This window comes from Trematomus bernacchii, unplaced genomic scaffold, assembly GCF_902827165.1.
Source record: "Trematomus bernacchii unplaced genomic scaffold, fTreBer1.1, whole genome shotgun sequence".
NCBI classification, from domain to species: domain Eukaryota; kingdom Metazoa; phylum Chordata; class Actinopteri; order Perciformes; family Nototheniidae; genus Trematomus; species Trematomus bernacchii.
Window position 1 is genome coordinate 8953776 of NW_022987582.1, and position 26632 is coordinate 8980407.

At 39.0% G+C, this 26632-nt stretch overlaps 1 protein-coding gene across 1 annotated transcript; it reads left to right on the plus strand.

The window, feature by feature from the left end:
- The first annotated feature begins 3734 nt into the window (after positions 1–3734).
- LOC117480093 (aromatic-L-amino-acid decarboxylase-like) lies at positions 3735–23367 on the plus strand. The gene is made up of 14 exons (XM_034127271.1): positions 3735–3827; positions 10947–11154; positions 11773–11886; positions 11988–12107; positions 14611–14745; positions 15241–15384; positions 15945–16011; positions 16306–16400; positions 17833–17900; positions 18954–19030; positions 20016–20035; positions 20162–20260; positions 21747–21848; positions 22107–23367. The coding sequence occupies exons 2-14, from the start codon at positions 10954–10956 to the stop codon at positions 22293–22295; spliced, it is 1431 nt and encodes a 476-aa protein (XP_033983162.1). The 5' UTR covers positions 3735–3827; positions 10947–10953; the 3' UTR covers positions 22296–23367.
- The last annotated feature ends 3265 nt before the right edge of the window (positions 23368–26632 follow it).

Here is a 26632-nt window from a genome sequence, read left to right on the forward strand (position 1 = left end):
GGCTTCACTAGTCTGGCAGTATTTTAAGTGTCCGAAAATGACAATAAAATAGCGGTATGCAACGTGTGTGTGAAGCAGAAATCCTGCAGCTCCACCCGCTGTGACGGACCGGTGAGCGGAGCAGAACACACATTAAGAGTTAGACCTAACACACTTAGCTATTTTATCTACCTCTGGAACAAGCTAAACTAGTTATAAATATATTTATTTTTCACTGTCAGGTCGCTCATTACTGGATCAGTGAGTTGCAGGAGATACTGACGGGCTGTCAGGAGAGAGAGAGAGGGGGAGAGAGGAAAAGAGAGCGGTATCGGCCGATACTGATTCCGGCGATCGGCTCCAAAATTGGCGATTGGAGCATCCCTAATAATTGTATATGATATGTTTTATAATGATTGATCATGAAAGTGTTATCAAAGCTGGTAAAGTTGCAGCTAGTTTGAATGACTTTGTATACTGCAGGGTAGCTTGTGGATTTACTCCAGGTGGAACTAAAGTCTGATTTAACACTTGATTATATTTCACATCATTCATCCACATCTGTGAAGTAACTAAAGGGATTATATACATGCAGTGGAGGAAAAGTACACCATGTACCTCTGAACTGTAGTGGAGTAGAAGTACACCGTGTACCTCTGAACTGTAGTGGAGTAGAAGTACACCGTGTAACTCTGAACTGTAGTGGAGTACAAGTACACCATGTACCTCTGAACTGTAGTGGAGTAGAAGTACACCATGTACCTCTGAACTGTAGTGGAGTAGAAGTACACCATGTACCTCTGACTTGTGTTTACTGCCAACCTAAAAGTACCTCAAAAATAGTAATCAATAATGTATTGAAAAGTTATTTGGCTGATCGTTTTATATTGGCTCAGCCAGGTTATATGGGATGCCCAGTCTACGTACAGATGGGTCACTCATTTTAAAATATTAAACTTAGTTTTCTTTTCTAACATTTTTAATTTGTCATCCTCATGTAGAATGCTATTATGAAACACACATTTGGTTGTTTATAGCATAAAGAACATCTGATTTAATGTGAGGTAGGGAAATAATCATTTGAGTATAAGTATGTGTATATAAATATGTCATTTACAACAGCTGTAAGATGCTTGAAAAGCTTGAAAATGCTTGAAAAGTGCTTGAATTTGACTTTGGAAAAGGTGTAAGAACCCTGCACTTTATATAAATTTCTGAGCATGAGGTGGGGTTAAAAATAAGTAGTTGGACATTTTATGAACTATATCAATATCATGACTATTTGGTTCATTTTCTTGCAAACCAGCCTTTTTTTGATGGCTTAAACCCCTTGTAATGCATGTGAATAGCACCTCTGTTACCGTCTGTTAACAGCTAATGTAAACTGGCTCGTTATGTTTTCAAGACGGATTTGATTTTTGTTTTGAGGAAAACACATGGTGTGTCCTGATTTGTACTCAATTTAGTGTTTTGTTTGTATTTACAGGGAACAGCAGAGGTCGAAGTGCAACAGGCTCGTGATGCACAGCATGAAGTTATACATTGCCCAAGAGCCAGATGCAGTTATAACCATCAAGTAATAACCATGTGTCTCCATGTATGTTAATGTGTTGTGCTTTTAAACAAACTTGTTACTCTTTTATGACAACTGTTTTGAAATAATCACATTTTAATAAAATGTATTAACATGCCCATAACGTTCCCTTTTTTAATTTATTTGTTTAATCTGCGATGTTTCAATGCTATCAAATATTTAAAGGGTTGGATTGAAATCAGGAAGAGTTTGTCGTATATAGGTTCCGGCAACTCAATTGTGTTTTATAATTTACTTTATTCTCGTGTGGTTCTTAGCAGATTGTTATTTGCATTGGTTACACTTAATATCTGGGCTTTTAATTGTAGGCTCATCTCATCTTTTCATATGCAGAAAAAATCACATTAGTGAGTTTACCCAACTCCTATAATTGCTTGGAATCGCTTGACACATATTTTTTAAGTTTTACCAAAGCAACAGTTTTTACAGTGTGTGAGGTGTTATACAATTGTACTGTACTCTGGAGAGTAAGGTAAAAAAGGTAAAAAAGAAACAGCATGATGGGATGCGCAGTACTAGTAGAGAGAACCAAATATGTAAAGCACTTTTTTGTTAATTTATGATTTGCTGCATATAAGGAATAAAACAAAAATCCTCTGTCGTACCAAATTGAAGTATCATTATTTTGCATCGTGTTGTATCGTATCGCCCCGTATCGCATAATGTTGAATCAATTTGTATCGAACTGTATCGCAACAGGGGTGAATCGTATCAGCTCTGAACTCAACACTGCTGTTAGGAAAACCTTATCTGACCCGCATATTTCCATATCATGTGCAAATGTAATATTTGAAAGTGATTTCTTGTGTTTTACAGTTCTTCTCCCTCTTCAACTTCTTCTTCTTCTTCTACTTATTATTTCATTATAATGATTATTATTTATAGAATTACAGTTTTCATAATAATAGTCATAATTATACAAGTCTTCTTGTATATCTTATTCTTCAAACGGAGTCAGACATGTCTATAATGTCTTATTTAAATTTTTGGGGGGTGTGTCAGGGGTCATTACAAAATTATATTTATATTTACTGATACATTCAAGCTTCTCCTTTATTCAGAAACACAGATACACAGAGTGTATTGTAAATACTTAAAATACAGAATACTTAAAAAGTAACAATTATACGATGTTTAATGTTATAATTGTCCAAAATCTTCTTTTATCATTACATGCACAGAATACAAATCTGAAATGTACTAAATATAATTATTTTGTTTGTTATTTTTTCAACCTGGCTTTATTATTAGACATTTCAATTACGGCGTGTAATTCATCCAGATTTAATAAATATTATTTGTTTAGTTTTTTTAAATTAAAATGTACAATTGGTACATTTGGTGACTCATAACATAAGCCTGTGTAGAATCAGGAAATAATAGAAATGAAAAAAAAAAATGTGTATAATATTTTATAACATCTTCTTTACTTTTATTATTTCATGTCTGTTTCTTTTTACCACTGTACACTGTACATGTCCCCGCTGTGAGAATAATAATAATAAAGGATTTCCGATTCTGATAATACTGTAATATATTTTTTATACATTCTTAATATTTTCTTGGTGTACCTTGATTATTTCAATGCTAACTATGTACATGTATACATGTTTTGTAAGTATACACCTAAATGTGTGTTCCGTGGATATCCTTGTGAATCAACACTTGTACTTGTTAAGGAATAATTCTTCTAGATATCTAACACTGAGGCACTTCTTTATCGGTGTTTGTGGGCTCTAGGATGTGAAATCCTTGAGGCCATGATCGTCGGACGCAGGTGGCTCAGTGTTTAGTCTACTCCTTCAGAGATGTTGATTTCTCTCTGTGAACCAGTTAAAAGGTCTAGCATAGAGAGAGGTTCTTCAGAATTGACGTGGCAACTCTACCGTGTGGTCAGAACCTCTGACTCTTTGATTTGTGATGTGAATCCTCCGGCCGAATACTCTGAATAAACCCATCAGTGTTTGACATCAAAGCTCCAACTCTCACCGTGTCTCCTTCCTGAGTCGGTGACTCCATGCATTACTACACAGAAGTTTCCTCCACAGTACTGACCGTGAGCCCTGTTCCCATTGGCTGGAATAGTAGGGGCTGGGGGGTGGGGGTGTGAGGGTGGCAAGATAAAAGGAGCAAATGTCTCTCGTCCTGCTTACACACACAGACACACTCACCCTGTGCCTGCCTGTCTGTCCGTCTGATTGTCGAGGCTAAAGAAGAGGAGAGGCTCCACCACCTGAAGCTTTCACTTGAAAATGTAAGTACGCTCACACACACACGCACACACACACACACACACATCCAAACATGTGTAATCCTATTTGAGATAAGGCTGAGGATAAGGGCTCTGCTTCTTAACAAGGGAGAGAGACATGCAGGGTAAAACACTTGTTGAACAACACGCCCTGGCAACACACTCTCACTCCCTAAGCGTCCAGGAGCGACGCTTGGTCAGGGTCCCGTGGCATCCAGTTGTGACGCGCCGAGGCTCCTTCAGCTTCATAAACGGACGCAAAGAGCTTTCAACTGATTGCAATGTATTCCCATCGGCGTCGGTATTTGTTTGTGTCGGAGGCTGTTAAAGGCAATGTGACCGTCCATTCCCATTGGATAACGGAGAATTGTACACCCGGAAGTAAGTATTCCCCTTACTGTCGATTGATTTGACAGTGATATCTCCACTACTCATCAACTCAAAAACACCAGATTACTGTATCCTTGTTAATTAAATGACATTGATAGGTTTTATTGTGTGTACAATGCTTTTGTCACGTTTTCCCCTTCAATTCTGACAAACAAGTCGTTTTCTATGAGTTTTGGATGGCCGAAGACATGACATTACCCACAATCCTCTGTAGCAACCATAGACTGTATAATATAGACTGTATAAAACAGTTAAATAATACATTATTCCGAGTGTGCTTGCTTTTCTCTTTGAAAGTCATCACATAACGGCATTGTAATACACGTTTCGGCTGCATTAAATATGACATATCTGCCGTAGTTAACTCTATGTATAGAGCCCTGATGACAAGACTTCCAGACAAACAGGAACTGCCGCCAAAACTGAAAACTTGATGTGGATCTTAAATATATAAGCAATTAAACAACATCTTACATTTCTTTTCACACAATATGTCTCCTTGCAGTATCAACACTAATTCGGCTGACTTTTATATTTGATCCAATTGATAGATAGGCTGTATTTACGCCATAACGGTGCACAGCTGATAGAAAGGGACACCTACTGGTTAAAGCACGTTATTGCATTTTATAATTGTATTATTAGATATGAATAGGATCCCTATAAAGTATATTCTTTACTCGTCGTTATTCTCTACTAATAGTTCATTAAAGACTGTATATAATGACTTTTGCACATCCCTTTCAAGATTTCAAGATCTTCTAAGGTTTATTGACATTAAAGACTGTATATAATGACTATTTTGCACATCCCTTTCAAGATTTTCTAAGGTTTATTGACATATCATATTATACACAACTACGGTGTAGTTATGCAATGAATGAAAAACTTGGGTCGCAGGTTCCTCAACAGTGCATTACAAGACATCTATCAATATGTGTGTACCTCCACCATTACATTGTCATATTCTGCACATTTCTTATACTATCTACATACATCTTATAAGAGTATAATACATATGTATAATATCAGTTTAAATAAGTGCTTAAACATAGTTAACATGGCAGGAAAGCAATATATTAGACGTTAAGTACTTTGTCAGGCTTAATATTTATCTGTAGATACAAATTTCACTGTGTGTGCTGTGTGCTCTGCATGTGTGACCATCAAAGAGGGTTTCATCCCTCCATATTCATCTTCTATACCCCCAAAGCTTTTTTCTTATTCAAAAGAAGACCTTAACCTAAAGTATTCTTTAATGTTTAGATAAAGCCTTATTAGTTTGCAGTGTGCGAAAAAGCACACGTCCCACCGTCCGGGACGTGTTATTTACAATATCGGACAAGTAGATCTTTCAATTGACTTGTCCGGTGGACAAGTGACGTTTTTAGCCCTCATTTATTGACAAATTATTGATAAATTCAGTTTACAAAAGGCAGAACTCATTCGCAAATTGTCCGTGTCCGCCATTGTTCGTTTAGAAATGTTAGTTTCGGTTCTGCTTGTCGATTCAGGAAATGCATCTCGCCGCTTTCTGTACTGTTAGACGGGGGCGGGGCGGGAAGTGTAGCACAGTGGCAGGGTTGGGAAGCAAAACTCGGTTCCGAGTAGGAACAAATAACAATGGTCCGGTACCGGGATTAATAAGAGTTGTGAGGACAGGAGGCCGAGCCCCGCGGACCGCAGCTCTCTCTCCCTGCTCCGGATCATCTGATCGCTGCATGGTGCAGCTCAGCGTCTCTCTCTCTCCCTCTCTCTTTCTACACTCAGCGGACCCGCTGCCCGTTTAACAGCCTAATCTTTGTTAAACTTTCTTATGTTCTTTCTTTAACGCGTAATGAAGGTTATTAAGCGTTTTAGCTCCTACGTTGTTAATATTGACCGCCATTTCCTTTATGAAGTAAAGCAGCCTCCCTGTCTGTGTCCTCGCGCTGTCCTCACATCCCCCGACCCCCAGACTCGGAGGAGCACAGGGATGTCAGTATTGTTTATGAAGCAGGGTATAGAAAATACATTATTGAAATGAAAATACTATTTATTTACTTTTACAAACAGTGAGCAGCTGGGCAGCTGCAGCATGTGTATTGCAGGACATGTGTAAGCATGCAAGCGTCTTTGAGTTGTAGAAAAGCGCTAGGCCTATAGGCTATAAATATAATGTATTATTATTATTAGGCCTATGTGTTGGACATGTGTGGTTGGACTCTGTCTCACAGGCAGGTTGCAGTGTAACATCAGAGGAGACTTGGCCAATTGTACATTCTCAAACTGCACCACATAGAACTAACTAAACAATGCAGAGATTATTTTTATATAATTTTATTCAATAACCGTAAGAAATTAAACAGTATGAAGTGATTTGTAAATAGGAATACAGATTTGACTCGTTAAAATCCAAACTATACCCAACCCTATGTGTGATGCAGTAAAATCTTACCGCTCACTTACGTTAGCGGTGTCATAAAAAACGTGGGAAAATGTAAAATACGTTGGCGAAGAAGAAGATTCCAGTGGCCCCAATTTTTGTCCATTCTGGACAAGTGAAAAATGTATTCGGACAAGTAAATTGCCAAACTCACTTGTCCATGGACAAGTACTCTCTCAAAACTTTTTCTCACACTGGTTTGTCTGTTTTGCACATCCTCCTATTAATATCTAATAATAAAATTATAAAATGAAATAACGTGCTTTAACCAGTAGGTGTCCCTTTCTATCAGCACCGTTATGGCGTAAATACAGCCTATCTATCAATTGGATCAAATATAAAAGTCAGCCGAATTAGTGTTGATACTGCAAGGAGACGTATTGTGTGAAATGAAATGTAAGATGTTGTTTAATTGCTTATATATTTAAGATCCACGTCAAGTTTTCAGTTTTGGCGGCAGTTCCTGTTTGTCTAGAAGTCTTGTCATCAGGGCTCTATACATAGAGTTAACTACGGCAGATATGTCATATTTAATGCAGCCGAAACGTGTATTACAATGCCGTTATGTGATGACTTTCAAAGAGAAAAGCAAGCACACTCGGAATAATGTATTATTTAATTGTTTTATACAGTCTATGGTTGCTACAGAGGATTGTGGGTAATGTCATGTCTTCGGCCATCCAAAACTCATAGAAAACGACTTGTTTGTCAGAATTGAAGGGGAAAACGTGACAAAAGCATTGTACACACACTAAAACCTATTAATGTCGTTTAATTAACAAGGATACAGTAATCTGGTGTTTTTGAGTTGATGAGTAGGGGAGATATCACTGTCAAATCAATCGACAGTAAGGGGAATACTTACTTCCGGGTGTACAATTCTCCGTTATCCAATGGGAATGGACGGTCACATTGCCTTTAACAGCCTCCGACACAAACGAATGCCGTGCTTCCCTAAGCGTCAAATACCGACGCCGATGGGAATACATTGCAATCAGTTGAAAGCTCTTTGCGTCCGTTTATGAAGCTGAAGGAGCCTCGGCGCGTCACAACTGGACGCCAAAGGACCCTGACCAAGCGTCGCTCCTGGACGCTTAGGGAGTGAGAGTGTGTTGGCCCTGGTGTAGGAAAAGGGGCAATGTTCACATGTTGGGACATTTGAATAAGCACCGCTAATCATTTGTAAAGAAATATGTTCAAAGCGTTTTTCTACAATAAAATTAACTTAGTGTTGTCGTACTGCAACAGGATTTTTCTTCAATACAATGTATATGCTTTGTTCGTTTGCAGTTGACAAAAAAGCTTATAGTAATTATATTTTCCGTTGGTCATTATGTTCATGTGATGTGATCTTGATAAGACTATTAACCGGGTTTACTGTATGTGGCTGTACTTTGGCCCATTGTGTTATATGAGAATGAGTTTATAACAGTCAATAAACTATACATTTGAGAATATGTATTTTTTCATGCCAATCTGTTCTGTTCGCATACATCAATAAATTGAAAGAAAACTGAGGGATTATCACACTGGCTTAATGTGTCGGTAAGAGGGTCAAGGGTTCATCCATTCATTTATATTGTGCAAGGCTTAGGGTGTGTGTGTGTGTGTGTGTGTGTGTGTGTGTGCTGTAAATGAATACAACACTTAATTTAATTTATTAAGAGTGAGAACAAAGCATTGTAAATGTGTCGTAAAAGAGAAAGGGGATCATATGAGGCATTAAAGTTAATAATTAAAAAACAGTTTTGGAAATAGCAACCAACAACATTGTTATTTTGTTCTACTTGTTGGCAATGAACAGTTTTCCTTTCAGTTTGAACTTGCGCTCTTCTAATTGTTAAGGAATAATTCTTCTAGATATCTAACCACTCACTTGAAAAAAAACTGTGAATTAGGACCTGCTAGCCGGTACTTGGCCAAGTGGAAACGCAACCAAAGACAGGCCGCTGACGTCACAGCTCTCTTAAACGGGGCTCCGCGCTGTAGTGGAAACACACCATTATTTTAGCCGGGCCGGCTAAAATGATTGGTCGTACTTTTTACAGTATTACGGCTTCCACAGATGACATTTTTGTATGGATTTTTTGTCAAAGCACTTAAGATATTCATTGCTATCGGGATGTTAAGAGCATTCCATGGAATATAACAAAAAGTGTATCTCGAGCCGGTTTCTCAAACTTACCTACCCTACCTTTAATGTATGATGCATATGTCATGTGTTTGAGCTGCCAGTTTTTCTGTATGATTTGAAATTGGTGGCTCAACAATCCAATTGAAACTGCTTACTATTAGACTCAGGGCCAGGTCTCCAACACGTCGATCACGAGCTACCGGTAGCTCGCGGGCAACTTTTCAGTAGCTCGCCGCTCGCGGTTCACAGACTGTGTAGATGAAATCCGACGACAATAAATGCACGCACCTGAATCAGTCCGTGTCGCTGCGGCTCAGACACACATGGATTTATGTTTAAAAAAATACTCGCGTTAGCACCATGTCAGGTTTGTGGTGGATTTAATCAAGTCTTGGATTGCATAGTTTGAATGGCCTCTTGCTATTTTCAGTTGATAAATACGTGTGTAAACTAAAGTTTGTGAAGGCAGGAGGAAAAAGCTTCCGCGATCACCGTCTCCTCTGTGTTCCTTCAAACCTCGCCCCCTCCCTAAAAATAATGAGTGACAGGCTGGTAGTAACCTGATAGAAACGTTATTATTCACTTAATCACTGATTGAGATATGATGAAGCTAACTTAATCTCATACATTCATGGGATTTATGTAACAGTAAAACAGAGAATAAGTGTGCACCCACATGCAGTATTTTAGTTTTGATATGCTAGCCTGTTGTAACTACTCCTGTTGTCTGCTGTGTTCAGACTCAAGTCATGTTTGTGATGCCACATTCAGGACATTCAGTGTCCTTTTTTTTTAACAGAAGACCGTTGCTAGAAGTATTGTTTTTTTGTTTTTGAGGATGGAACAATTTCACACACAGATATAGGGAGGCTAGACCTATACAATTGATTTATTATGGTTTATAACTTAATGTCAAGACGAAGAAGAAGAAAAAGATGGCTGAACTGTTCAGTGTCAATCCTGTGAAGATGGAGATGGAGGTTATAAATCTCCAAAATCATGTTCAGCTTAAGTCTCAGCAAAACTCACAACATTTCTGGAGCCTTGTAGACCCAGAAAACTATAAGAACATTCACCAAGCAGCACTGAACATTTCTGCTTTATTTGGCTCTACCTTTGTGAAGCAGCTTTTTCTGACATGAATGTCATGAAATCTAAATACAGAACAAGACTGACTGATGAACATTTAAATGACTCTATTAGAGTGAACCTAAGTGGGTACACTCCAGCATGCACCTCTATGGTGGACTCCATGCAGTGCCAGTCATCTCACTAACTGTAAAAAGGAGTGAATGCACTTATTTTACACATGTGCCATAAGATGCTTGTAAGGTGGTAATGAAGGTGATTAAGGTATTTACTATGTGGGCCATAATAAGAAGTGAACAAATTGTCCTTTTTGTTTCTTTTTCAAAGTAGCTATTAGATAAAGAAAAGGTTGGAAACCCCTGACCATTCCCCCATAGACCATATACAGATTTGAAACTGTCATATGAATAAACAAATGTGTTTTTAAAATTCAAGTGTTTCACATATTTAAATGCAATATAATGTTACAACATGTTACAGATTTTACATGAAATGTGTCAATGTTGCTACACATTTTAAACGTAGCTGCACATTTCAGTGTAAGCAAGTATGACTTAATTTCCTTTAACCTCACTTGGCATTACAAAACTGGATAGATTTTACATCGATCCACTCATCCCTACAAGCAGTTGTGTAGAAATCAGGGCCGTCCCTGGCCAACACAAGGCCCCATGCAAAGTTATATGATGAGGCCCTCTGTTTCGCGAGCATCAACGGGGGACGGGGGACGGGGGACGGGGGATTAGTGGAGCCTCGCAGCTGCGAAACCGTGCCGCACCACACTAATTGCGCCACATAAGCACATAGTTGAGGCGCCCTCCCCAAGATGAGACCCCCTCCGCAAGGTGAGGCCCCACGCAGTCTGCATGATCGGCCTGTAGGGAGGGACGGCCCTGGTAGAAATGATTCAGATATTTAAGTAAAAATAATCTACAGTGTCAACATTATTTATTATAGTAAAAGTCCTTGATTCAAAATCAAATGAAATTGCCCTCTGAAATGAAATGAAGATACTCATTACTCGTACAAAAAGTACACCTCAAAATTGTAAGTGTTTGAGAAGTTTTTTTGTACTATTTTCCAGTGTTACCATGGATACAGCAGAGTTCCGGCGCAGGGGGAAGGAGATGGTGGACTATGTGGCCGACTACCTGGACAACGTGGAGCAGCGACCGGTCTACCCAGATGTGGAACCAGGGTACCTCCGTTCTCTGATCCCCGCTGAGGCCCCTCTGGAGCCTGAGAAATATGATGATATAATGACAGACGTGGAGAGGGTCATAATGCCAGGGGTGAGATCATGCTTCTGTTGAATTGTTGATGCCCTCGATGGCGTTGGTGATAAACATATTCCCTTGTGCTTCTTCTGACTGTGTAGTTCAGATTAGCTCGTTTAGAAAAGTTATACTGGTATAGAGAAGACAGTTCTTTTATTGAATCATGACAACACATTTTGAGAATATATCAAGTAATCTGATTACAACATGTTTTTAGGTGTCCAAAGCTTTCTCTTGGACTCAGAATAGTGTATCAATGTATTGGCTTTGGAGGAAGGCCATAAAGGAGGGGCTGGGATTTTAGATTAAAAAAAAAAGTGATACATTTCATGAAGTGCTATTTTTAGGATTAGCAGAACCAAAGTTGTTTTTTTACCGTATTTTAAAATACGGCTTTATGAAGACATATTTAAAGGACATTCATACAGCAAACCAATCCATCTGGGGGGAATTTCTCCCAATACATTACATGTATTACTCTCATTGTGTCCTTGGTTTTCTAAACAAATGACTGGAACCAAAGAAAGGTAAAAATACGTTTTTCAAAAAATAATGACAATGACAAATGACAAACGAATGACTATCCAAGGTCTTGTTTTCAGATGAATTAAGTATTTGCATGTTTTTTTCCAGGTCACTCACTGGCACAGCCCATACTTCTATGCCTACTTTCCAACTGCTTCCTCTTACCCTGCCATGTTGGCTGACATGCTGTCTGCAGCTATTGGATGCATTGGATTTTCCTGGGTAAAAGACACTTTGCTGTGTCTCCGATTTACAATGTTATGAACATATGGAAACACAGAACATTTGAGAAAATATTTTTATATTTTGGGTTTGTTTTCCAGGCTGCCAGCCCAGCGTGTACAGAGCTGGAGACAGTGATGTTGGATTGGCTGGGCAAGATGCTGAACCTGCCTGAGGATTTTATCGCTGGGACAGAAGGCCAAGGAGGAGGAGTCATCCAGGTAAATGTTTTTTGTGTTTTTTATGCTTCCCTGCAAACATTTTCCCAGGCAGTCCAAGGAGTAAACCTACGTTTTATAATCTACCCTGGTTTGAGACAAGCCAAGTCAAAGGCTTAGTTTTATAGGCTTAAAAGAACCGTGACTCACAACTGAGCGCTGCTGAAATCATATTCACTAGGAATTTGGGTACTATTGATTGTTGCTTTTTCTCTCCCTGGTTCACTGACAATTGGCAGGAAATTGCCTTTTAATGTGTCATCAACAGGTAGACAGAGATGATGATGCTGGGATTGTTTCGTGTGGCAAAAGGCTAAGCGTTAGTTTAGTGTTCCATCGACAGAAGTGCAGTAGCAGCAGAGGATGCTATCTATATACAAGTGTGTGTGTGTGTGTGTGTGTGTGTGTGTGTGTGTGTGTGTGTGTGTGTGTGTGTGTGTGTGTGTGTGTGTGTGTGGTGTGTGTGTGTGTGTGTGTGTGTGTGTGTGTGTGTGTGTGTGTGTGTGTGTGTGTGTGTGTGTGTGTGTGTGTGTGTGTGTGTGTGTGTGTGTGTGTGTGTGTGTGTGTGTGTGTGTGATGGTGAGTAGTGGAGCATGAGAGTGCACTCTGATGACAGATCATTTCATGCCTCTTCTATTGTGACCACCTGTGTGTGAGTGTGTGTGTGTCTTGCCACTCTCCTTTTTAAGTGCAGCCTACAAGCTCACTATGGCAACCAATGGGGCTCTTCTCCCCGCAGCAGGGCTAATGAGGGTTGTGACAGCACATTGTCAGCCTATTATTATAAACCTTATGCCAACACAAAGGGGAACGGGGATTGTTTCAAAAAGACCCTCGTGACCTTAGATCTTCCTTTCTATGACTGTGTGAGTCATTAGATCTGACGGCAAAAAAAAACAGTTTTCCTATGATTAAAATAAATTGCAAATGACAAAAGAGTATGGAGACTAATTGACAAAAATGCGCTACTTAAATATGTTAAAGACACAAACTTGCACTTTCTCTTTACATGTTTACTTTACGATCATGACATGTATACTTAAAAGCAGTGTTTATAATTTCAGCTGCAACAGGTTTCAATTATTTTGTGCTAAATAGTGTATTTGGTTATATTTGAAGCAGAACAGGCTCTAGTTCACTATTACAAGTGGTAGCTAGGAGGATGGATGAGAGCTGGTAGACTTTTGCAGAGGAAGGACATAAAGCCCAGTTGGGTATGTTTGGAATACTTGAGGTTATTTGCTTTTTGCATTTATAAAAATGTATTTTCTTTGGTCATTTCATTTGAGCTAGTGCCATGTTTACATCATTGCAGTGATGGATTTGTTTATTGATGTTTTGGGTCCCTGATGTCTAAAATTGGCTTAATTTTACTCTTCCTGTCTATTTGTTTAGACGTAAATGAAATAGCCTATATTGCCTTGTCTGGGGAGAGATTTGTGCTTATTGATTAAGTAATTGGAAAATGTAATGATGTTTTTGTGGTAATGCCCCAGATACCTGAGAAGCCATGGCTCATTATGTTGCCTCAAACAATTGTCAGACTGGGTGATGACTCAAGACATTGTTTCTATCTACAATGATTTAATTATCTAATGAGGAAGTGGATGTGTCACCAGCTTCATATCAGTGGGAATATCCAACAGCACAAACTGTTTACTTAATGTCCTCCCTTGTGTTCATGAAGGTGTTTGCAAATGGTTTGGTATCTGTCAATTAACATCAGTGTATCTGCCAAATAAAATCTAGATAGGGATTGTTTACACCCTTCATTGGATCCTGCATCCTGAGTCCTGGATCCGGAGTCCTGGATCCAGGACTCCGGAAAGCTCTATCCTGAGTTCTGGAGTTGAGTCCTGGACTTCGAGTTGTGGCTGAACCTATCACTGCGGTCCTGCCTGACTCTCATCATACTACTTCCCTGATGGTTCCACAGGATTGTTGACATCCTCGTGGATTCATCTTCTAATTATAGACACATGCATTTCCAAACATTTGGTCTACCTATGCTGTCAAATGTATTATCTCTTCGATTTACACACGGCATCTATTGCACGTCTGTCCGTCCTGGGAGAGGGATCCCTCCTCTGTTGCTCTCCCTGAGGTTTCTCCCATTTTCCCCCTTTAAACTGTGGGGTTTCTCTCTGGAAGTTTTTCCTTGTACGATGTGAGGGTCTAAGGACAGAGGGTGTCGTATTGTCATACTGATATTCTGTACAAACTGTGAAGTCCACTGAGACAAATGTAACATTTGTGATATTGGGCTATGTAAATAAACATTGATTGATTGATTCATTAATTCTGTTTAAAAGCAGAGATAGGTACACAATGCCTAGGATAGATGACTTTTCTCTAAGCATCAAAATCAACTCTTTTCCAAATATATATATTTTTAGAGATCTTGCAGAAAAAACAGGTGCTCTGGATTCCTTGAAGACTCCATGTATTTCATGCTTGCTTCTATAAAATGTAAAGATGCTTATCAATTTCCTTCTTATTCTCACAGGGCACAGCCAGTGAGGCCACCCTGGTGTCCATGCTCGCCGCCCGCTGTAAAGCAGTCCGCCGCATTCAGGTCTCCAACCCTGAGAAATCAGAGGCTGATATCCTCTCTAAACTGGTGGCTTACACTTCAGAGCAGGTAAGCACAAACAAATATTTACAATCTTACATATTTCCTGTTTAATGCACAGGCCAAGCGTACTTATACTTATACAGATTTCATATTTATTATATCCACAAGTGTAACAATCTTGACTTCTGTAGGGTCTTACTCAACATATTGTTCTTGTAAACTTCCATTATTAAAGGTCAGGAACAGTAAAAGAGATTTTCAGTGATTTAGCGAGACAGAGGGTCAAGGCAGTAGCTAACTCTGATCAGGTTTAATACCAGGCTGACTGTGATTGGGTTAGGGAGTCGCCTGAGGGCCACACAGACCTTTACAGGGACAGCAGTTTGTGTTTCTACTGAAGAACACCATCCTTATATCCAGGTGTACATGTCTAATCTATGTGTGTATTTATTTCTGCATACGTGTTGTGAAGTTAAGATGGGTTTATCTTCTAAAAGCTGAAGGAGATTCATCTGGCGTACAGTGCATTTCTACAACATGTTTCAATTACTTCCTCCTAAGGCTCATTGTTCAGTGGAGCGTGCTTCTCTGATTGCTGGAGTGATGATGAAGAAGGTTCCTGTAGACAACAACTATGGTGTAGAAGGAGCCATGCTTAAGAGGATGCTAGAGCAGGACAAAGCAGATGGACTCATCCCTTTCTATGTAAGAAAATAAAACACTATTTATTCATCCCATTTGCACAGAACACATGGACATAAAATACATTTCAACATTAGATATGGGTGATTTTACCATTGAGATACACACATCTGTCAGTACATTGCTTTGCAAAACATGTAAATCTAACAAACACACACAACTGAGGGAAAAGCTGCAATGATACAAAGTGTGTGATGATGCTATGCACACCCTGAGGCTTCTGCTGTTTGTGGTGAACTTAATGTATGTCTATCAGGTTAAGGACAATAATCCCTGTCTCAGCTGGTCTCACCGATCACTATCAGTGAACAACAGTAGGCTGAAATGGTCCAGGAGCACTAAACCATCAAAGATATCCAGATTTAAATGAGGATATAAAAGGAATTAGATAAAAGTGATATTGCACAGTACCTGAAATAAGTGTGAATTTGTAATCTTTACATTTATATTATAGAGAGTGCCATTGTTGTGAAAAAATGTTGTACCAATTTTTGAAATTGCTACAGGTAACAAAGCACTTCGGGACGTGAATGATTTGTACTGTATGTCTGTGTCTTTTTCAGTTCTGTGCGACCCTTGGCACCACGCCATCATGTGCTTTTGATCACATCACCGAGCTGGGGCCAATATGTGAGTCAAGCTCACACACACAATTTTCTTTTGTGTTACAACAGGAAATGGATTGTAAGCTTTTGTGTGTGTGATTGAGAAACAGACAGACAACAAATTATTTAGTCTGTCAGTTTACCAAACATTCAGTATCTTCCTTCAAAATTCAGTACAAATGATATGCAACTCGTTTCCAAATATATATCTTGGAAATTCATGAATCATATTTTTTATATCTCAGGTTATTAAATCTTGATTGTCAAAAGTTGTTATTTTTAAAACCTTAATAGCCTCTCTGTTTTGTGTCTGTTCCAGGTAATGAAGAACAGATGTGGATGCACATTGATGCAGCATATGCAGGGAGTGCATTCATCTGTCCTGAATTTAGGCCTCTGTTGAATGGCATTGAGGTGAATGGCATATAAAATATCAAAGCGTTCCTGTTCAATTAGTAATGATGTTTAGTTACTCAGTTTTGACATGGTTTGAATCTCGATCATCCCAATATGTGCAGAACAGACTTGATATCGTGTGGTCAACATTTGAAGTGTGCATCCACCTAAATACAAGCTGAAGGAGAAAACAGCCTATTTCTGTTCAATTAGTTGTAAAATATCTCTCATTCGATCTATAAAAGGCAACAATAACTGCATGCTGATTATATCCAGCTGCTTTATTTTTGTTTCAAAATGTCATAACGTTAATGTCAAGGAGGAAGCATGCACGAGTGAGTAATAGGCCGAACAATCGGCATTGGTGCAGGAGCATCAATCTGCCTTTTGAAGCTGCCGAGGAAGCTGTTGCTCCCCGAGCCGTGCAGAGACGCAGAGATAAGGACAGAGTAATTTCCTGAGGCAGCGTTAGACCTTTATATATCACTGTTTATTAGCCACACAAGTTCAAACAATGTTGGTGGGAAGACTCAGAAATCGACTTGACTGTAAAGACCAACTGTGGTTGCATCTAAAATTATCTATTGGAACACATTTCCCTCTTATACTTGCAATTTTACATTTTATTGGAATTAGTATTTAGGGTCCTTCTATGAGGAAGTGGTGAAGGGATTACTTATTAGAAAAACCTACTAATTGTATCCGCATGCTGTTATATAAAGTATATTGTAGTTATAATGTAAACATTTGGAGCCAAAAAAGGTGAATTTGAATGATCCAATGAGAAGATGGTGTGTGTTTTAGGATGAGAGTGCAGCCCTGCTGGAGGGCTGGTTGCTAGGATATGACTGATGGGCGAGCAGGAAACCAGCCCCCTTTGAATCAGTCAGCATGGCAACAGTCAGCCAGGAGTCTGCCTCACATTGTCTCTCCACGCTGAGTTATTGGATTTGTGGAGGTGGAGAAAAGGATATTACAAAAGATAGCCAACATAGAGATGAGAACAGATTGGGAAAGGTTTGTTTCTCTTTGAAGAAACGCTGCCAGGAAAGGGTTACTTTCCCTGCGCTCTGCAAGCTGTCGGCTGAGTGTTCCTCCTTTGCATTTCAAATATACTGAGGATGCTTTAGTCCAGATAACGCTGTTGGTGAAAGGGTGTCACTGACTGCGTCAGTAATGGTAAATTAAGATGTAGTAAGATGTGTGTTTTGGTCAACACACATTTTTCAAGTTTAACTAAAGATACAGAAATAATATTAATACTTTTATAACCATTAATTTCATGTATTTTGTTTTACTTCCTAAAAATATTAAGCAGTATATGCACACAATGAAATACACTGATATTTAATGAAATCATAAATGTTTTATTTAGATTTTCGTTATTTCATACATACATGTTAAATCAAACTTGATTCCTTTCTATTGTTTATTCTCTTTTCTTCTAAAGTTTGCAGACTCATTCAACTTCAACCCACACAAGTGGCTTTTGGTCAACTTTGACTGCTCTGCAATGTGGTAAGTTATACATTTCATTATAGCGTGTGACACTAAACCCCGAGATTTATCATCCCTCTTTTTAGCATTTAGCATGGTGTGTTTGTGAGTGTCCAACAAGGACAGAACTTAAATGTGTTATAAAAGGCCACAGGGCTCATATTACCTTTGTCACATTTAAAGAAAACATACAGATATGAGGGTGTCTGATACAAAATGATAGCCAATGACGTCAACAAAAAGGAGGTTGTTCAAGTCACACTATTATATACTGATGTACTGTAATGAACTACAGTGTGAAGAATAAGACATTTAAAAAGGGCACATGAGTAAGCATTTTTGACATAATAATGTCAGTATATATGTCATATCAGTAAACTTATTATTATTATTATAATAAACTCAATTGAGGATCAGTGTGTTATTTGGTTTGATGAAAATATTACAAAGATGTGGAAGATCCTGTAGACTTCTGGCCCAGCTGCAGGTTCATGGGCCATGACAATAACACCTTCTGTATTTTGTCAGATTATTTACCAATTTAGCTCAGAGTGACTCATTGCCCCATAAAGTAACAAAGAGTAATCCATTTAAAACCGGTTTCCATCTACACCTCAATCATTTGTAGAGTAAAAATAGAACTACGCCTCCCATCTGCCCTTCTGTCAGCAGCAAACAAAACGAGACATGCTCTGAACAAGATGCAAACAGAGGTGAATCAAATCTGACAGAAGGGGGCGGGAAGAGGGGATAAACCCTTTTTCCATCAGCTCTGGCTCAGCTTGTCACTGCTCACAGGATAACTGTTGACTTATATTTATTTATTTAATGCAGTATATTTAGACACTAAGAATACCCTATACTGTGTAAATCAGTACACCATACTAATAATGTAGTGTATTACTATCAGGTTATTTAAGACACATGTCATATGTAAAATACAAGGGGAACACTAAACTATTACTAAACATAATATATGATGGTGCCAAATCTATAAGATTCCTTTGCCCTTATTAAATGGTCAGTTAATATTTGATGTAAACATTATCTCTGCTTGTCAAAACCTATCAACAGGGTAAAGAAGAGAGAGTCAATTATTGGAGCCTTCAAGGTGGAACCTCTTTACCTGAAACACGAAAACCAGGAGTCAGGTTAGATCATTCACTTATAGTATTTGAATCAATGATCACAGATCAGGTTGAATTGACTTTGGCCTTTACAGCAGAACATGACAACAATGAACACCTTTTACCTTGTTTACTGTTTAGTTGTGAATAGGGCAGTTAGTTTGAGCCATATTTCCGATTAAACATTAGCTGCTGAAGCATGCACCAACCTCTTAAAACGCAGTGTTGTGAAGCCTATCCAGCTTAAATAGGCATGAAGGTGAATGTCTGACAACCAGACAGTTGTACAAGAGTGTTCTTGTAAACCTATGTTTGTGAGCACATTTTCACAACTCGATGCTAGCTGAAGTTACGTTTTTACCTTTGTGACCTCACATAATATATATACAGCCCAAAAACATAATCTCGAAAAATGTCAACAAGACCTAACATAGAAAAGAATATATAATATGCATCAATGTCTGTGTGTTTGTCTTCTGTGTGTATTCTTTACATGCTATTAGCCTGCAGATGGGCTCAGAGCTGCTCTGTAATTTGTCTGTCACACAAGCACACAGAGGGAAAGACAAAGCTACCTCACCACACTGAGGCACCTCACGAAAAGCCATTCGCTTACACAATGTGGGTTCTTCCATCTAATGAGTGGTTTCTAGCTCCAGCTAAAAAGAGATGAGCTATCTGTAGCCAGTAGCCTGTGTGGGCTGACTGAGTGGGGGGGGGCATGGGGGGCACGATGACACAACACCTGGACGGTGGAAGGCAATGCCAAATACAACACCTGACAATAGATCATTTTCTAAAGCGAATAATGTTTAATGTCAATGCTTTGTTCATTGCACTCTATACAGTAGGTACCAGTTGTTGTTGTCTGTTGTTTTCAGCATTTTTGTTCGGATGTCGTGACCAGAACACTAATCCCTAAATATCTTTTTATAACAAGTTGCTTTTAAAATGTAAACTATAAGTATATGATGTGACATTTTTAACTGAAATGTTTATTCTTTCACAGGGGTGATCACAGATTATAGGGTAAGATAAAAGTTCTTTAAATAAGTTATTCCCACAATTTACAAGATATAAAATGTTCCAAATTACCCAAAAACGTGCAGAGGGTTAACCCTATATATTGGACTCTCTACCTCCTGTGCCCTGTAGCACTGGCAGATTCCCCTTGGCAGAAGATTTCGCTCACTCAAGATGTGGTTTGTCTTCCGTTTGTATGGGCTCCAAGGCCTACAGGATCATATACGCAAGGTAGGACACCAGCTGAATAATCCATCATGTATCATTGCTCTTACATTTCTTTAATGGTCAAAATCTTAACATTTATCTCTGAAAGTATTAAGAGAAATTCAGTTGATAGGTTCTGTTGATTCATGACCTTTAACATATTATGTTTTCATTTCTCTAACCAGTTAATTGAGGTAACAATAGTTTTATAATAAATGCCATCCCATCCGTCCATCAAACGCCTCGGCCAACATAATCTTCCTTAGCACTAAAGTCTATTCCCTGCCCTCATCTCTGCCTCCATCAGCGCATCCTGTCAGTCTTATACGTCTGGTCTGCATCTTCTTTTTATAGCAACATTTCTCCTCCAATGCCCATCCTTTTCTCCATGCCTCTCTCTCTCCCCTTTCATATTCCTCTTCCTCCCTCCAGTCTACTCTTTCAATCAAATGAGTCTGTTTTGCGTTTACTTCCATTTAAAATGAAGCGGCAGCAGCAGCAGTGAGCCCTGCGGCCATAACCCATGACACACTGCTCCACTGTGCATCCGTCCTCTTGATTAGATATAACAGTTTGATCTGTATTTTTTATCCTTTAAATCTAATCAAACAATATTTAGCCTACAAATTGAAATACAGAATGCGAAACAAACTGAATTGTCTTCTTTCCCAGTGGAGGAAAACATTTACTTTGTTTCTTTACGAATACCTAATGATGAATCTTCCTTCCCTGAGAAAAAGTTGTAAATTAAGCATTTTAATGTCAAAGGCATGTGGAATGTGAGTCTAACTAGCCTACAGTAATTAGAAATGAGGTCATTATAGTATATTGGCTTGTAAACATCTCTGAGTGATGGTGAATTACTGGCTGGGAATGAGAACACAAGATGGTGGTCAATCCGTTGGTCATTCGTAACTTTCATCAGCTTTATAGAGAAGCAGGAGAGTGGAGGTCCTCCTTGTTATTGTGATCAGATGCAAGAATACAGGTTTAGTGTTTCACCATTCTTTGATCATACGTGAATTAATGAGGTTTGTGTTGTATGTATGATCATATTTTGCCATTTAAAAAATGTGTAAAAAGGAGTGCACATTATTTGATGGAAGCAGAATATGATGCAGACTATTTCATGGTTAATGGCAGTGCTTCCTATCAGTTCAAAAAACCCTTGAATCAATGGGGTTGTTTATCAATCGTTTCAAATGGTTCCATTGAGATTATAGTAAGGATGTTACACTATAAGGTATAGAGTAGACTGAACCAGTTGGAAACAGTTTTCTTATTTTCTACCAGTGGGAAAAAAAGGCTCTGATCTGTATGACTGAAAGCCATTATAACTGCCATCTAGTGAACATCATTGAAATTACAACATTTAGCAGAGTTGCTTGTCAAATATTGTCTTGTTGAGGTTATCTGATATACTTTAATCTACATGCAGAGTAAATTATAAAGTACATTTACCAACCTGCAGTTGGTCATAGCAGATTACAGTTGTGTATTCTCTTTACAGCAAGTGGCCCTGGCCAAAGAGTTTGAGAGTCTGGTGCGAGCAGACAACAGGTTTGAGATCTGTGCAAAGGTCGTCATGGGACTGGTCTGCTTCAGGCTCAAGGTAAGCACATCCAACATCTAAGGACCACATGTACTTGATCCATGTGTTCCTCTTCTGTTTGTGAAAGTGTGGCTGTATTGTTGAATATATATTATTCAACATTGTTCTGAGTGAATATAGACCTCCCAGTTATCAACAAAATTGCAACATGATACATATTTTAACCCAGTAACCCAGTGTTTAGGCAAGACCAAATTCCAGACTTTGGTATATCTTCTCACTGTGATAGGTTTGTTCTTCCTTTCCCCCTCCTTTCAGGGCTCCAATGGGTTGAGCGAGCTCTTGCTGAAAAGGATCAACAAGAGCAGAGAGATCCACCTCGTGCCTTGCCAGCTCTCCGCCCGCTTTGTCCTGCGCTTTGCCATCTGTGCACGCAGTACTGAATCAAGACACATCCAGCATGCATGGAAGCATATCACGAAGCTCACCTCTGAGATGTTGGAGTAGAGGCATTAACCAAAAAAGATTCTGAAAGGAGGACCAAAGTTAGTTCACAACATCTAAATCATTTTGCAGGTATGAAATGTCATAAAGGGAATGAACAATACTTCATAACTCACTTAGCAGTCAGGTTCTGTTCTGTTCTGCGGAATTTTGAAAATGATTGTATGTGAAAATAATTATATTAGAAATCTACAAAAAAAATTAAATGTGAATAAATGAAAATAATGCGCTTCTGTGTCTTCTACATACAAAAAAGGTGATTGGAATGGAGAAAGGTTTTGTGTTAATATTGCAAATTTTTTATTTGATTGAGTTTTTTGAGTATGTGTCTAATTTTCTATTGGTGGTGCTTTTTGATGTTGTACGCTAAAAAATAAGGAGTTGTTATGGTGTGAAAGAGTTATTTTATCACATTGCTCATGTTGTTTGGCGATATATTTTATGGAGGACTTCGAAAAGCCTGTAAAGGTAAAGAAATTGTTGCTCCTACTAATCAGGTAAAACCCTTTTACAAGTGCATTCATTTATTGATGACCTTATCGGCAAAAGTACTTATTGTAATAGATGATGATAGGCAAGGTTTTATAATAAAAAATTTAAAAAGATGATATTCTATTCTATTATTTCAATAGTGTCTTATGCACAGAGTGTATTACTGAGTGTATTCCCAAACATTACAATGAGACAGGGAATTTATTTGTGACACAGATTTAACATAATCGGCATGTACTGTATTGTGTGTTCCAGTAATCTAGGATCCTTCACAACATCCACATGTATCTCTCCCTAAATACTGCTTGTGTAAGCCTCAAGATAAAAAAAAGATTGTCATGATTTACAAATGTAAAACTTCTAAAACAAGGCTAGTCTCCTGTCTGTCAATAAAACGTGTCACCATGGTGTCTGGGTTGCTAATCCCTCCTATTTGTCTGCCAGGGGAAGACCTGCATATCTGTGGTGTGACCTCATCGAACCTTGTTGTCAATTCATTTGAATGTTTCAAAGTATACTACTTTCTGACTTGGCGGTGCAATGGTATGGGTTTGTTTCAATAAAGTCTTCTCTAGTCTGCAAAGTGTTTGAATCTCTCTTTTTAAATAATCATTAAAGGTTTATAATATATCAGGGTCACTATGTAAATATTGAAAAGGGGTGTTGTGGTGTTTTAAAGTTTTGGGAAAAATCTGGGCTACATTATATAGTATGAAAAGGTTCTGTCTGCACATAACTGTTACAACCTGTTAAGCCCCGCCCCCAAGCCTGTTTTTCAGGTCTCAGGCTCGAAAATGACATTCCCAGAACAAATGACCATATCTTCCCTTCTAAAAGGGTTAAATTAATAATCTTTTTTCTCAAAGTAATGATAAACCTGTGAGTTGGATGTAGAAAAGTCAGAATCAATATAAATGTTTTTTATTTTAAAGAAAATTCAGATTGAACATAGTAAAAAACTGTAAATTATAGAGTCCGTCCAAAAATTATCTTTTACTTATAGTGAAAACTGTGGGGGAAACTTCTGTGTAGCAATGCAGTGCGAGTCACAGACTCAGGAAGGAGACACTGGATAGAGCTGGAGCTTTGATGTCAAACACTGATGGTTTATTAGGAGCTTCGGCCGGAGAATTCACAAAACAAGTCCAAGAGCCAGAGGTTCTGACTTCACGGTAGAGTTGTCACGTCAATTCTGAAGAACTCTACCCCAGACCCATGTATTTAGCTAGTTCAGAGAGAATAATCAACATTGTGCATAACAAGATAGAATCATAACACCTCTATCAGCTGACGCCAACAGGCAGGAACAGGGAGACAAAACACTGAGAGCACAGCAGCCAAGGTTACAGGTGTGTGTGCTCAGTCAGGACAGTATGAACTGATAAACTGGGTCAAAGTCATGGGCCTTGGAATATATTTCCCCAACAAAAACTACCCTTGGATGATGGTAAGGTAGACTAAAAGCTTTAGGAATCCAAAATACAACATATAATAAGTACCCTGTATCAAGATTGATGCAAAACAATTGACATTTTTTTAGAGAGGTTTAGCAAAAAAAACTCCAACTCTGAGGTGATCTGGGTGGAAATGGCCTTTTTTACCGTTTCTCTGGAACCCATTGGTCGATTTTGGTGATTGACATCTCTTTCTGACCGTTAGAGCCAATAGAATCGAAGGGGAGTTTCCACATACACACCAACGTTACCATTGAGAAATGAGAGCTCTGCGCACGCAGTTTTGCATGAGAGTGAACCTATCTCTCGCTCTGACATCTGAAAATGAAAAAGCAGGTTTATTGCTTATGGATTATCAGAAATCATTTCAAAGGGACACAGACACATTGGATTAACCTATGGATTAACTTCAGCAGCGTTTTTATCGTTTTAATGCCTTGAAGACCACTTTTGACTAGACAACGACACAGGTAAGCCATGTTAGCGTTTTTAGCTACCTAGCGCCACATGTTTTGATGTCTGTTTTTGTTTATAAAGTCGCAAGTTCTTATCATGGAGTGATGATGTAGGTACCGATCGATTCTGTGTCTTCTCACGATGCTAGTCGATATGTTGGACGTTGTTGATAAATCGTGATCTTCTCACTCCCAGGAAAGAAACTTAAAATAACGAGACTAATGGAGTCTCTGAAAAGGCCCGCCCCTCCCTACAGGCAGATCACGCAGACTGCTAAAGTTTCAAATGTTCTCTTTAGTTCAGTTTCCATTGTCGCATAAGACTGATCCAGATAGCTCTGACTATGGCTGTCCTCTGTCTCCTGCTATCTGTATTTTGCGCAGTATATCTCTGAACGATGCGATGGTGATTCCACTGTGCAAATGGGCAACATTACCTCTACTATGAAGGATGCTACAAGCCTGTCCATCTCTGCTTTGGTTACCGGTCCTCCAAATTCTAATTTGTGCCGCTTCGGAGTCGGCGGCGGCGACTCACAACATCCTCACTCTGGGTTCGGGGGTCCGGTCCTTAGCTATTAGCTTCACCTTAGCATGTGTTCTTTGCAGGTGTTTGTTGAGGTTTGACGTGGTGTTTGCAGCAGTGTATAACAGCTTCTGGCCTGGACACAGTTTGCACCTCACCGTCACATTCCTGTCTATTCTTCGGACGAACTCAAAATAATGGGCATACCTCCACCCCTCGAAAGTTATCGCTGACTCTGCCATGTTTATGCAGCACTGCGCGTGGATATGTGGACGCGCAAGTCGCGCAGATTACGTACATATAAACCTGCGGCAGAAACCCCTCTTGTCTGTCAGTGTGATTATGACTGATTTTATAAAAGTAACGAAGTAACGCGTGTCGGGGCAATGTTAGTAACTGTAGTGTGATTACTGAATTATAAAAGTAACGCGTTACACTACTCCGTTACCGACAAAAGTAATATTATTACAGTAACGCGTTACACCCAACTCTGCGTTACTTTGTAACGCGTTACACCCAACTCTGGTTATGAGTGAGTTTCTGTGCCAAACGCAGTTAGCATTTTTTCGCTCGAGGCTAATTCATAGGCCCAGCGCTAGCTTTGTGGGTTTTTTTGAAAGAAAAAGAAAAAAAGATCATTTAGCTGAGTTTCTTCCCGTTACATGGATATAAAACATTCATAGTTTATTGAATATTAAGATGCCCTCAGGCGCTGTTTCCTGCAGATGACGCGTTTTCCCCCCGGTGTCGGGGGTGCGGTGTGGAAGAGGTTAAATTAATAATGGCTCAAACAGAGAGCATAACATGTTCGGCACCACCAACAACTATTGGATGCAATCAGTGTTTATGTTTCCTGGTAGTCACTAAAAGACTGGTGAATACAAATTCAGCGTGATATAGCCCTGCTTTCACTTAACTGCAGTGTACTAAATTAAAGATGACAGGCGTACAGTACACACACACACACACACACACACACACACACACACACACACACACACACACACACACCACACACACACACCACACACCCACACACACACACACACACACACACACACACACACACAGCAACCATTATGCTGTGCACTTCTCTGAGTTTCTCTGAGCAACCTATAATCCCTGAGGACAAAGGCCAGCGTACTATAAATACAGATAAGGATTCAGTAGTAGAGGTTAATTCTTAGCACCATATTACTGGTCAACAGTATTGGCCTGTTCACTTACTTCAAAAGCTAAATTAAGATTGTTCTGCAGGCTGTATACAAGAAGATCTTTATAGTTTTTGTTTTGAGTATTTTGCTTTAACTGTAAAACACTTACAATCGTGCAGCTGGTTGAGAAAATGCCAGGAGACAAGTTCTTAAGGACTGTCTGCTCAGACAAACTGTAAACTAGGGTGATGGCACACAT